The following is a 13355-nucleotide window of genomic DNA, read 5'->3' as shown; positions in this document are numbered from 1 at the left end:
GCGGCCCCTCCGGGCGGAGAGCGGGGCAAGCCATGAGCCTGCCCTGCTGCAGCAAGAAACGAACAAAATCCATTTCGGCGCGACCTGTTTAATAAATATTACACCCTACACCTGTTTATTTCTTTGTATTTATTTATCGACAGAGCCCGCAGCCTCCAGTGGTTTGTTCCTGTTCGGCTTGCTGCGAGCCCAGCCTGGACTCCAGGCAGTGACAGAGCCACCGCAGAGCCCCTCGGTGCTGGGGGTGTTCCTGCTGGACCCGGCGGACAACGGCATTAATGGTGCGGAGCTGGTCCTGCAGCTTCTGCTGCTCGCTTCTCCGCGCTGGTTCAGTGCGGCACAGGGGAGCGTACTTCCCTTCCTTCAGGGCCTGCAGGTGCTTCTGGCGTCCCTGGTAGGCCACAATCTCCAAAAGGTTCTGGGAAAAGCAACAACGGACATTGCTTTGGGAGCAGAGTGCACGCAGAAAACAACCAAGAAATTAACGTGATTTGTGTCACAGGTACTGTAACTGTCATATTTTGCGATGGAAGGGCTTCTTCAGAAGGACAGCGCTAGGAAATCCCCATTACAACAGCCAAACTGCATCCCCGTGCCGAGCGTTGTAGAGGTACAGTCATGTCTCAGAATTCCCTAAGTCAGAGAAACACCCGTGCGTACAAGGCAGCCCTTGCCAGGACAGAGTTTCACCAACTTAGAAACTTCGCAGGAGGTCGTTCAAGACCTTCAGCTGGCTCTTAAACCTGTAACACACTTACAAGCAGCCAGCTAGTGCTCACAAAGGATAGTTGTTACTAGACCTTTTCAAGATACAAACGAAGTCCTTCAGGCTGATGTTTCCAGGTGAATGCCACCTCATTACGAGTAGAACTGCAGCATCAATTCAGGACCACTATGAGCCCTCAAAATGTGCTCAATTAAAATAAAGTGTTGCTAAAATTACATGCCAAACATGCCCAGTTCGGGGTGGTGGCAAGACAAAGAGACAGGGAGCTGGCAACAGAAGAAAGCAGCAGGTTTTATTGGGCTCATGTGCTGCAAAGAAGCGGATGAGCTCACCCATCGTTTCTTGTTCCGAAGACGTTCAGCATCTGAATCGAGGCCATCGGACTCAGCCTGCAGCCTGCGCAATTCTTGCTGCTTTTCTGAGAGGGTGGCACTAAGGGACGCTTGCGTGCTCTCCAGCTCCAGGATGGTTTTGTTGCAGCCTTGAGCGTTCTAGTAAATCGAAGAGAAAGAAATGGCAGATTCTGGTTCTTTAGTTCGGCTGCATTCCCAGCCCTCTTCCCAGAACTCGTCGGGTTTTTTAATAAGTTTCCAAAGCCCGTCCCCTGTGCAATGCCGTGCCTGTGCAGGGTCTGCGTACCGACACCCCGTGTGTCTCTGCTAAGCGTGCACTGGTGCCAATTACAAGGCACGTACAGGCTACGTGAACTCCTGTAGCCCTGCTTGACTCGCTCACCTTCTGCGTTTCACTGATCTTCTTTCTCAGCTCCTGTGTCTTGCAGTGGAAGTCGCTCTTGGTGATACGTTTCTTATCTGTTTTGTTCTGACCCTCTCCATGAATCGCTATCGCCTCTCTACGAGAAACAGATGCCTCCATATCGCGAATCATCTTCTCCTGCTGCTTCATCAGCTGGCCGTAGCGGACCTGCCATTTGTCAAGATACAAAACAGGCTGAAAACAACGCATGTGTATGAATGGCACCTAACTGGAGTCTTCTGTGTGGCACAACCCACCTACATAAACCAGATATTCGTGACACATGAGCGTTGGCAAGCCAAATCTGCTCTAAATCCAAACCTGGAATTAGAGTGGATCTGGAAGGCAGAGGCCTGGGTTACCAACTCATCCAAAGTAATCTTCAACATGTTTCACTGGAACTCATGAGCATTAGCAGAAGAGCAGAAGCATACCGAGAACAAAGGGGAAACCAGATATTCGTGACACATGAGCGTTGGCAAGCCAAATCTGCTCTAAATCCAAACCTGGAATTAGAGTGGATCTGCAAGGCAGAGGCCTGGGTTACCAACTCATCTAAAGTAATCTTCAACATGTTTCACTGGAACTCATGAGCAGAAGAGCAGAAGCATCCTGAGAGCAAAGGGGAAGAGTTGCTTTGCCAGAAGACAGAAGACTTCCCTAACCCGTAATTGAGATGATGCAATATTTAGTACCCAACACTTGTTTGCTTATAGATTGGGGTCACAGAATAAGGTGGCAGACACATTACATTTTAAATAGATTTCTCACGTATATCTAGATTCTGCTGCAGCCTGTTACCTAGCATGCACAAGGAACACGTCAAGTGCATGCGTGCTGGATGTATTTAATTCAATCTAGCTGCAGGGCGGTAAGATTTCCAATACTGCTACGGCCTTGAAGATGCTACTTCTCCAGCCTGTTTCTCATCTCCTGCTTTATGTTTCAGCAGCTCCAAAGCTGAAGGCATTGCATGCAGCTTCCCCTCCTCCGTCCTCTTTCCAAGTGGCTTACTTGCATCCTATGAATCTCTGTTCTCATGGCTTGGATTTTGCCTTGTCCTGTCTCAGAATCCACGGCTGCACGCATCTCTTTTGTCAGCTGGATCTTTTTCTCCCATAGCATGATTTGATGCCTTCAATGACAGAAAGGGAGAGCAGTACCTTTGTAAACAACAGAGAGGATGCTCCCTCTGTGCATCAGTGACAGCACGCTCCCGAGATCGATTCTGAACACAGAACTGAATGGTTCGGCAGAAACTAAGGATTTGCATATGAGACATAAAAGGGCAGCAACAGAGCAGCCTGCAATCAGAGAGGAAGCTCCACAATTTAGAAAATGGTATGATGACTGTAAAAACAAGCATGCCCAGATTGACAGGGGGCTGATGGATCCCAATTAATTGCCCAGCACAGCACAGTTGCTCTGAGTTACTGGCAGAGGAGATTGCATGCGGAGTCTTCCCGTACAGATCTTGGCAACATCCAGCAAAACCAAGCATATGTTGGACTCGTTAAAGCCAACATCCTCTCAGCTCTTGCTGGTTCCAGAGTCGGCTAAAGCACTTTTTTGTGTTTCAAAAATTCATTAAACTCCTTTCATCTCCTCCGAGAAGGAGAGGAGCACATTTGCTTGGTGCTGGTTCAGCTTGATGACTGGAGAAGAAAGCTAACATGAACACATACACAAAAGTTCAAAGACTATGCCACAAAGCAAGAACCTCTCTGGTACCTACTCTGCTTCCACCAGGCTGTTCAGGAGTCTTTCCTTCTCCTCAGTCAATTGACTGTGCTTCTCCTGCATCTCAACTGATTCTTTTTCTGCTGCCTACATTTGGGAAGCATAAAACAATACACAACATTGTCAGACGGAGAAAGTTTTACAGGATCGCTATTTGCCTCTGATCTGCATGGGAGGCTGAGACCTGGAAATGTGATGCCAAACCTCTGTACCTTGAGAGAGCGTACAAACTCATTCTCTGTGATAATGTTGCCATATTGCAGCTCCTTGAAGCTGCTGTTGTTCTTGTTGATCAACACATTCAACTTTATCAAGTCATTTGACATGCTCCTCATGTGACGTTCGATGTCTTTCTGTTCTTTTTTTTCCTCCTGAATTTCATCTACAGATAAACAGAAAAAAAAGTCTTAAAATTCCCACAAGCACTGGGTTGAACACAGGCAAGGTGTGACAAACAGCTATTAGACCACACAGCACTGCGTGCGGAGCCACCTGTGCCCCACATACCCAGCCAAAACGTTTTTCCACAAGCCCAAAAATCAAATAAAGTTTTAAAGGAAACCACTGCGTTAAAGAGTTGGTTTTGGCCAAGGAAAGCGCTGTCACTGGTGGGGACGTTTAGCTACCAACTACTTGCAAACTTTATTTAAGAAGTGTAACACATGGCACGGTCACTTAGGGTTCAGTCCAACTCGAGATCTCCTACGATTCTATGACTGTGTCAGTTAAGACAGCAGGATCAGTCGTTATGGGAAATAACGACACACAAAACAGCAGAAGGTGCCTGGCTCTTAGCCCCAGAGTACAGTACTGGGGCCATTTGCATTACCGCGCACACATATATACGGGCACTGAGGGCATTCTTTGGTGAAGGTCTAGCATTGCCCGTCTGTAAGCCTTCGCTCCCTTTTTTCTCCATTCATGGATGAACATTTTAGGAAAGAGTTAGGGAATGACTTACTTTCAGTGCGCACTTTCTTCTGCTGCATTATTGTGATCTGTTTCTTTAACATGTCCAAGGAGGCTACTTGTTCCTCCTGTTCGTGTGTTAACTTGACCAGCTCTTTCTGCTGATTAAGCCAGTACTTCTGAAGTGTCATCATCTCAGAATTATATTCTTCTATCTGCTTGGTCAGCTTGTTGATCTCGATTTCCAACGGTCCTAATTCCTGGCCCTGTACGAGGGCAAGGTTTGGGATAAATCAGGCAGAAGCTGCTGGAGCAGTTGTTTACAGCATCATTGCAGAAGGCCGGTCCGACTGCCGAGACACCTACTAAATACTTCAGCTATACTGTTATCTTGCCAGTTAGTTACCTCCTGCCTCCACTTCCCGTGAGTTGGATGGAACTAATAATTTCTGACCTCACAGGAATAAAAGCAACAGAAGCCCAAAAGGTCTTCAGACTCTGTGGCGAAAGGGCCTCCTAAGCTCTTATAACAGGTACACCTGGATATTCAAAAGCTTGCGAAGTCTATGCCATAGGACTCATTTTCACATTGGTATCCGTAAAGGTGTTAAAGCTCACCGTGCTAGGGACAGATCTGGGTATCATCTGAATGGGACCAAGCGTCAAGCGACTTAAATCACTGCCTGCTCCATTCCACCCTCATCAGTCTTTGCAGATTCTGTAATGAGATCCTATTGACTCCCAGGCTATTGGTGTCATTCATCGTTTGCATCAGGTGCAGACAACTCCCTGCAGAAATCTGTGCTAGGCACACCCTCATTTTGCAATTCCCGATGCCAGCTCCTCTTCGTGTACATTAAGAACTATTTGACAAATGTAAACATTTACATTAACTAGTGTAGCTTTTAAATCACAATACTGATGCCTGAAAGTTTTAACTATCCAACACTTATGCAGCTACATTTATCAAGGACATCTGTGGTCATCACAAAGAATAAAATCAAATTTGGGACCGAAACGTAAAAGTACATACCCCTTGCTGAGAAAGCATCATCTCCAACCTCTTGTTGTACTGGCTGATGACCCCTTGCTTGTTCTCACTCAGGAGACTGCACTTTGCAATCTCGCTTTCCCTGCGGCTGATCAGATCATGGGTATTTTTTATTTCCTTGTCCAGCTCACAAATTGTTTTTTGGAGAATTGTCAGCCTGCAGTTGGTGCGAGTTGCATTCAGAATAACCTGGGCCACATCATTCTCAACCTTGGAAAAATGCAGCTCCTAGGAATATCAACAGACAGAAAACAAACCACTGTCACCAACAGGAACTCATTGATTTGTAATGCCCACTTATCCAAGCACAGGAATCAGGGGATTTAGATTCTACTCCCAGGTCTGTACTACAAGCTGTAAGCAAGCTACTTACCCTCTCTGTACCTTTGTTTCTCCATCTGTTGACAGGAGATAGCAATATTTACCTCTACCGTAAGGCTGCTGAAAAGCATTAAGGAGCCAAACATCCCAAAACCCTTTAGGAGACCACACTCATCACTTCTGCAATTACCTTCCCTGCCCGGCTGCCTCTAGTTGTCTGGCTAACAGTAGTAGGACATTACTACGTTGTACCTTCTCCACCACACCTGACAAACACATCCCTCGCCTAACAACCGTACCAGCCCAAAAGCGTGGGTATGCCTTATGTTGGAGTACAGCATGAATGCAGCCGGGTAACTTTCAAAAGCCTGTCTGCTACTTCTGCACAGCCTGGACCACACTGCAAGAGGTTGCAATTTGGTCTTTTCCAAATCCATACTCTCTGCACTATATTCGACCGTACAACACAGATGCTAATAGAAGTCAATGCGGAGTATGCAGTTGTTTGTGTATCTGTTGGAAAGGGGGATGGAGGGGCCTTTCTCACAATGGAAGCCAACCCTGGCAGTCTTCCAGTTACTTAAGATATGCCCTTGATTTAAAAAACCCAGGGACAGGCTGAAGTAACTCATGGAAATACAGAAGTCGGAACGTGTTGTGTTAGTGTCAGGCCACACAACTCCGTATGATAAATACTATGCCAAATCTTCTAGTTTTTCTATCTGTACCAGTTATACACTCCCAAAGAGAGCAACTTATCATGCCACAATGAACTGTGGGTCTGGTTTGACTGTTCCTAGGATTGTAATCCTTACTTAGAAACTGAGAGCATGCCTGTATCGCATTCCGTGATGGAGTACAGAGATATAAGTTAGTTAAAGTTGGAGTACAGAAGTACCACATATCCACTGTCTTCCTCCAATACGTAAGAACTGGTAATACTTTATAGTAAATACCCCTAGGATTCATCATTCTGCCCCATTTTTTAAATAAAGAATGGCATGTTCTGTGTCAGGCCTTTTTGGCCAAACTCTCTGGCACACACCAGAATCTTGCAATAAAATCAGCGGAAGAACCAAACTGGAGTTGCAAACTCAGCAGACTTTCAATCGCAGACCTGAAAACCAGAATGAAGACTCTGACAAAACACACTTGAGAAACACTGCTCTAGGCGGCTTCCTTCCCCTGCCCTCCCAAACGGAAGGGATACCATACCAGATCTGTTTTTCTCCTATGAAGTTTTGCAGCCAGCTGCGAGAATTGCTTTGTGGCTTTGCTGGACATCATCTGGTCCTGAAGCTTTGCCATGATTTCATTTTCCATCTGCTCTTTGACATCAGTCCCTTTCTCTATATCCTTACTGATGGACAGCAACTCATTCAGATGAGCAGCTTGATCCTAAAAAGGGAAGACACAGACAGGATCGCTACAACTGTTTCGGGAAGGGTATTAAACACCCATGTCCAATTCAAAAGGGTTCTTCTTCCATGGCCTCTCCTCACCATCTTGGTCCTATTGAGGGCTTGCTCTGTCTCACGGAGAATGCGAGCATAGGTGCTAGATTCAACCTTCAAGGCCTCCTGCCTTGAAAGGCACTGGGCAATCAGTTTCTTTGTTGTGTTGGCATCATTCTGCGAACGGCTCAGGATGGTGACAAGCAACTCATTCTTCTCTTCCTCTTTCCTGATGGACTTTCTACAGCCGTGGATGTCCGTTTCTAGGGACTTGAGGTCATGTCTGTACTTGCTGGAGAAGCAAAGAGGATGGAAAATCATCACAGGGATTGACTCGTGCTGAACAACCATCTACAAATTCCTCTTTTCAAACATGCTATTGCAGCAACAACTGACCAAGAAGGAAGATCTTTATGAAGGCTACTCTGCTGTGACAGTGCAGAGTCATCAGGAGATGAATGGAGACATTAAGATTTAAAAGGAAACGTATGTAGGAAAATTAATTCCTTCTTTCAGTCCTGTCCCCACCCCCCCATTTCTTACCAGGATGCCACCACATAAAAGCATATAGTTTGTTCTCAGAGAATCAGTCAAGCTTTAAGACTCCAGACCAAATGAACACTTCCTTTGGCAACAATAGGAAGGTTTTCCTGAAGATTTCTAAAGGCATCACAAAACCCTAACCGAAAGTGATAGATAAATCCTTCTTGATGTCTAGCTCTTTGGACTGAGAGATGTTGCAAAGGTGAAGGAACCTTTTAAAATTAATAAAATAGGAATAGAAAAAAAACTCTAAATGGCTTTAAAAAACCCACACATTTCAAGGGAGAGTTGTGTTTTGGATAAAGAAAATGGTAACAGAGAACTGTTCTTTTCATGCTCTAACCTTATTATGTGCTTTAGAGGAGGAAACTTGCTCTGCCTGACATATCCTGCACATACAGTAATAAACTTGACAGAAGACACGCTGCCCTTTTTAGAATCTCTCCTGTCTGAATTATTTGAGGTCTCTCCTGGGACTGTTTTCAGATACCATACCTCAGCAACTCTTGTGAGGCAATATAAGCCCCATCTCTTTGCTTCATTCCAGCCAAGCTGCTGTTCCAGTGGTTCATCAGTCGCTTTTTCTCCATGTGAATAGCCTGTATCTCCATAGTGGCCTAAGGAAGAGAGAATTTGTAGACAGGATGAATCTATACTGGGTTGAGAAACCAAATTCCTGTTACAATGCAGTATTTTTTTCTGTTCATAATATGCTGGGCAGGAACAGCTTCAGCTAACATGTGTCTGGTTTATTGTCACACCAGACCACAGAGCATACGTCTGCAAGAAAAAAAATGCTGAGAAGGTGGGGAAATGATTTACAGGCAATTCTTAAGGACAAAGGAAAAAAAAAAAAAAAAATCTTCATTCCTCCAAACAGGAATGAACCACACAACTCTGGCCTACATTGTACATACCACGTGAGCATGAGCCAAAGGGGTCAGTCCTTCCAGAAGGAAATATTAACCAGAAGCAAAAAAAAGCAACCTCCTACCTCATTTACTGCTTGCCGAGTTACTTTTGTGTCCTCTGCCTGGGCTGCAAACTGAGCTTCAAAGAGAGCAATCTGTTCTTGTAGTTCGTAGGCTTTTCTTGTTAAGCGGTCTAGTAGAAGATCCTGAAGAGTCAGAGCCAAACAGTTCAGGATGAGTAACAGAACCTCAGTCTCAGGCAACTATACTTTACAAGAACAACATAGGCTAGAAAAGGAATTAAATTGGCAATTGGATTAGATTTGATTCCTACTGAAACTTTTCCATTCCTATACAAATAAGTCACGAATGCAACAGCGACAACTTTCAAGAGAATGAAACCTTCTTTGCCGATTTTTTATTATTCCATTTGCAGTAGTAAATGGATACTTCAGATCTGAAGCAGCATTTGTTCCTGTCAGCACAGATTATATTGTGCCACTTCTCCAGCAGCTGGGAATCTTCATATTTTACGTTTTAAAATCTTTTGTTAAAAACCATCTAAATCCACTTGATTTCAACCATTTGCATGCAACCCTGCATGACGAACCGTGGGTTTGCGTCCTGCCGCCGGCAGGGGGCAGCAGAGGGCGCCCCAGCACACCCGCCGCCGCGGGCCGTTGTCGCGATTCGCTTTCTGTCGTGAGACCCATCGTGACTGAGAACGGTTCTCGAGCCGTGAACACAGGATACTTCTTCACTAACTGTCTTTCTGCCTCCACACCCCCTTTGCTCGAGGGAAGAGTGATTTACTATTATCAGGCTTGTCAAAAACCTTTGGGTAGTACGTGCCGTATCTTCGTGGTGAGGATTCTTCTCATTTTCAGAAAAGCCTGCGGGTTTTTGGTTTTGTTTTTCTTCCCAATTATTTGGGAAAAATATCCCCACATATCTTCCATGATTCAGTCCCTATAGCCTTCCTTCTGTCAGGGCAGCGCATCCTGCAAGACTCACCACTGACTGACTTTTGTATGCATTTATTTATTTTAAAGACAACAGTTTTACTTGATACCTGTTTTTTCTTTTCCACCTCAGCCTGGACCTTCTCTGCCTCAGCCTTCTTTGTCGACTGTTTCATTAGCAAAATATTATGACGCATATCCTGGTCCATATTCTGCATGTAGAAGAGATGCAAGGCCAGGTTTTCAACCCGGGTCTGCATGGCAGAAACTGGGGAGGCAGGAGGAAAAGTATTTACAAGTAAGTATGTTTGTAGGATACACTTCAAACAGATATCAAAGGGAAAGAAATACAGAAGCACCCAAATCAAAACCCACACACATGCCAGCTAAATCAGCCCTCCCCGATTTAAGAATTTACATTGGCTTTGGAGCACAGCTCCGCAAGCAAAGCTAAAAATCTTAGTAAGCAGTTCCTTGATACCCAGCACCCAGAATCCCAGGAGATCAAAGAAGGGGCCTCAGGAGGCTGTGAATCCACTCCTCTGCCCCAAAACTGAACTGTCTTTCTCAGCCTGTTGAATGCTTCTCTAATTTTTTCAATAGCCTGCAAAAACTTTCTAGGTAATTTATTTTAATGCTTAGCTGTCCTTGCCATTGCAATCGTTTTACTGTTTCCCATTCGAATGCCTGCAACACAGAAGGAATTAGTCAAGTCCACTTCTTTGGCTGGAATGGATGGTGCTCTCACACTCCCGGATACCCCTAATGACCTACAACCTTTGCAATCGCATCACACCCTTACAGAGACACAGGCAAACGTAACAGTGAGGGGAATTTTCCTCTTGCTGTCATAGAACAGCCTACCTGCCAGGAACAGTTTTAGTTTTAGTCCTAAAGACCTTCTTAGAAGTACAGCATAGCAACATGGTCTTAGAAACAATAGAAACTATATGGCAGCCAGGAATATCCATGAAACTTTTCAATGAGTACATTATTCCTAATTTTACTGTATTTTTCAATCCAATGCTTGACTTCTATTCAAATTCACTTCTACAGATCATACTAGAATCAGGAAATATCGCAAGGGCTGCCTCAGTCACCTTTCTTGCGTTCATCATCTGTGTTCTGGCACATTTTCTTGTAAGTAAGCCTGAGGCCCTCCAGTTCCTCTTCCAGCTGCTGACGCGCTGTGGCTGCCTGAGAACGGCGGTCATGGCTCTTCTCCAGCTCCATCTGCAGATGGGCCAGCTGCTGCTGTGCTCCGTAAAGAACCACCCCAAGCTCTTCTCTCTGTACTTTGCCCTTCTTTGTTGCTGTCCTCTGCAAACACAAGAGGAAATCAGCTGCCTCACTTCAGCTTGGATAGGGATGGGCTGCTGTGGGAAGGCAAAGAAAGAATGCTGTATACCAGTTCCTGAAGCTCTAGGTTCACTTTTTCCATCTGCTTAGTAAGGTAATTCTTCAGGGCAGCCTGGAATCTTCTCATCAGAGGCTGTAAAGAAGTATGACATTGATAATCTTTAACATACTTGGGTAAATAAATTATGAAGAAATCTTACTGCTACTCCCACTATTAAATAAAACATCTTATTTTCTGCCATTCTTATTTTAGCTATGCTCACTGTAGCAAGTGAAAAGAGTTATACAGTGGGTATTTGTTGACATCAAAAAGAGACTCCTGAGGACAGCTGAAAGTCAGAAACACATTGGAAGAGCTACCTCTGAGAGCGCATCCACTCACCCTTGCTGCAAGTACTTCTCTCTCAAGAGTACTGAAAAGTATCAGATTTACCTGCTACATTGCTCACTTCTGAACCTGCAACTTTGGGGTTAATACTGAGGGAGTAGACACATTCAGCAGTTAGTACTTTTGCAAAAGTCATTTTTAAAAACGTAGTTTTAGCATACAGCTAAGCCACTGCTTACAATTTACTTTGCACGTTTCATACGAAGAAAAATATCAAGTCTGCAAAAATGGCAAGATTTGAGGACTTCTCACATGCTCTGGATCCAAGACAGCCAGTTCTCTTTCTTCTATGGTTTTCTTACTTCTTCTGCTTATTTCATGTTCCTCAGCTCCATGCTGCTGGCATTCCTTTTCCCATCTTTGGTCACCATGCTCACTAGTAAGCTGACTGAATTGGTCAAAGGCAGCCTCTGAATAGAGAGCAATGGGTTCTTCAATATTACCTGGACATGCCCCCCACCAAAAAAAAGTGAAAAAGATAAAGGCTTAGATGTCATAGTATTATGCCTCCAGTTGGATTAACAATGATTAGAAAATGAGAAAACTAGAAACTGTGCTTGATAGATGCTATCAAATAATATTATACTGTTAATAAGGAACTAAATGATACCTGACTCTGTGCAGCTGTTCAACTCCGCTGACAACGCAGCTGCCTGCAGAGGAGCTCCTGAAGGAAGGGAAGGGTTTCCTCTGTCTGGCCTTGGCTGCTCCATGTCACCCAATTCAGGAAGACAACTGTCAAATTCTACTTTGGCCGATAAAGTCTCAGGAGATTTTTCCTGAAACACAAAATCCATCACAGGAAACAGCTTTTCAGTCTAACCCTATTTGCCCCTAAAAATCTACTTATCATCATGAGACATGAACAATGCAGACAAAGAATCAACAAGAGGGCCTTGTTCTAAAATCAGCGCACAGATATACTGGCAAAGCTGTGTCACTCCTGATTTAAAAACCCCAACCGTTACACATACACAGCACAACAAAGGAACCGCTCCAGTTTTGTCAGAGCTTTTGTGTATTTCATGCTTGACTATTTAGCTTCTCTCTGTTCCAATTCTGATTGATTTTGTGTTTGCAGCAATAAAACTGCACCAGCAGAATGTGAAGTTACAAATACTGGTCATACATTCTCTGAATAGGATTATATACGTTATTATAGTGTCTCACTTCCGCAGAGCCAACAAACTCCTCCGTAGCTCCATAGACCTCTCTTTCTGCTGGGGGAAATGTCTCTTCTTGGTCCTCCAGAGGAACAGGCTCTTCCTCTTCATTGTTGTTCCTGTTGTCTGCTTCTATGGCCTAGTGTACAACACAGGCAAAAAGCACAATAGCAGCATTATAATGGCTTGCATACCTTGTTTAATGTTAATGCTATGGGATTGTAAAAACTGCTTTTTGTCACAGGGTACAGAAGTTTAATTTAGAGGTTTAATCTCATTTGCAAAAATGGTCACTCAGCTAGTAATAAGATAGTAAAGACCTTGACAAAAATTCTACACGCCACTTTTAATTTCACATATTTCTAGCTTACATGTATTTAAAAAAAAAATGCCCTTAGGGATTCATTAAAGAAAGTCTTCCAGCTTGCACTACATATAGCCAAATTATTCTCTTCTTTCATTCTGTTTTCTCTCATATAATCATTTGCCAAATTCAAGTATTGTGCAGTGCCAATAGAAGAAAACATATCACCAACAAACCTCAAAAAAAGAGCCCAAGTATGTGCATTTATGAAATGAGGGTAACTTCCTTTTTAAAGGATCTACAGCAGAAACGTGCCAAGAACTGAGAGAGAAACGCATACTTCAAGATGCTGCCAATACACAGGACAGTAACTAAATTTACTTTTTAGTAGCTTTTTTTTCATATGCGGGGCAAGACCGCAATAATCGTTCGCTTGTTTTACTTCTTCCTATTGAAACTGCTTCCACGAAGACATCGCTCTGTAAGGAACACATGGGACCACACTGCGCTGTGAATTTTTCAAAGGAAATCACCTCCGTAGCGAGATGCGATGGAACTCTGATTATATCCTGCTCAGCAGAAGCGAATTCCCCCCCAGATCCCTTTGCTGCGGCGCCGGGGGCCTCCTCCATGGGGCTGGAGCCGGGGCTGGCCTGTGCCTGCAACCAGAGCATCGCGTAGGAGGGAGAGGGAGAGGGCCGGGGGGAGGGAGAGAGTACCAGCCCGGCTCCCCGGGACCCGCCGTCCGCAGGCGCACACGGGACCGG

The 13355-nt window shown here is 44.6% G+C and overlaps 1 protein-coding gene across 1 annotated transcript; it reads right to left on the bottom strand.

Moving 5' to 3' along the window:
* Positions 1–133: 133 nt before the first annotated feature.
* CCDC40 (coiled-coil domain containing 40) lies at positions 134–13262 on the bottom strand. Its single transcript, XM_009704539.1, has 19 exons — positions 13122–13262; positions 12292–12423; positions 11732–11900; positions 11374–11531; positions 10783–10866; positions 10475–10694; positions 9485–9642; positions 8496–8618; positions 7997–8118; positions 7007–7250; positions 6720–6902; positions 5166–5411; positions 4185–4398; positions 3436–3605; positions 3219–3310; positions 2498–2618; positions 1463–1651; positions 1060–1218; positions 134–418 (listed from the first exon to the last, which is right to left on the bottom strand). Exons 1-19 carry the CDS (start codon positions 13260–13262, stop codon positions 134–136), a joined length of 3210 nt encoding a protein of 1069 aa, XP_009702841.1.
* Positions 13263–13355: the final 93 nt, after the last annotated feature.

This window comes from Cariama cristata, unplaced genomic scaffold, assembly GCF_000690535.1.
Source record: "Cariama cristata isolate BGI_N322 unplaced genomic scaffold, ASM69053v1 scaffold33377, whole genome shotgun sequence".
In the NCBI taxonomy this organism is placed as follows: Eukaryota; Metazoa; Chordata; class Aves; order Cariamiformes; family Cariamidae; genus Cariama; species Cariama cristata.
This window is presented reverse-complemented; position numbering and strand designations above follow the sequence as displayed.

Excerpts from the sequence above, each read along its gene's own strand:
- CCDC40 (XM_009704539.1), bottom strand. The coding sequence starts at position 13,262 with ATGCTCTGGTTGCAGGCACAGGCCAGCCCCGGCTCCAGCCCCATGGAG. Across the intron at positions 12,424-13,121 it reads CATCGCATCTCGCTACGGAG|GCCATAGAAGCAGACAACAG; the intron begins GTGATTTCCTTT and ends GTTGTACACTAG. Across the intron at positions 10,867-11,373 it reads CTGTCTTGGATCCAGAGCAT|CCTCTGATGAGAAGATTCCA; the intron begins GTGAGAAGTCCT and ends ACTTCTTTACAG.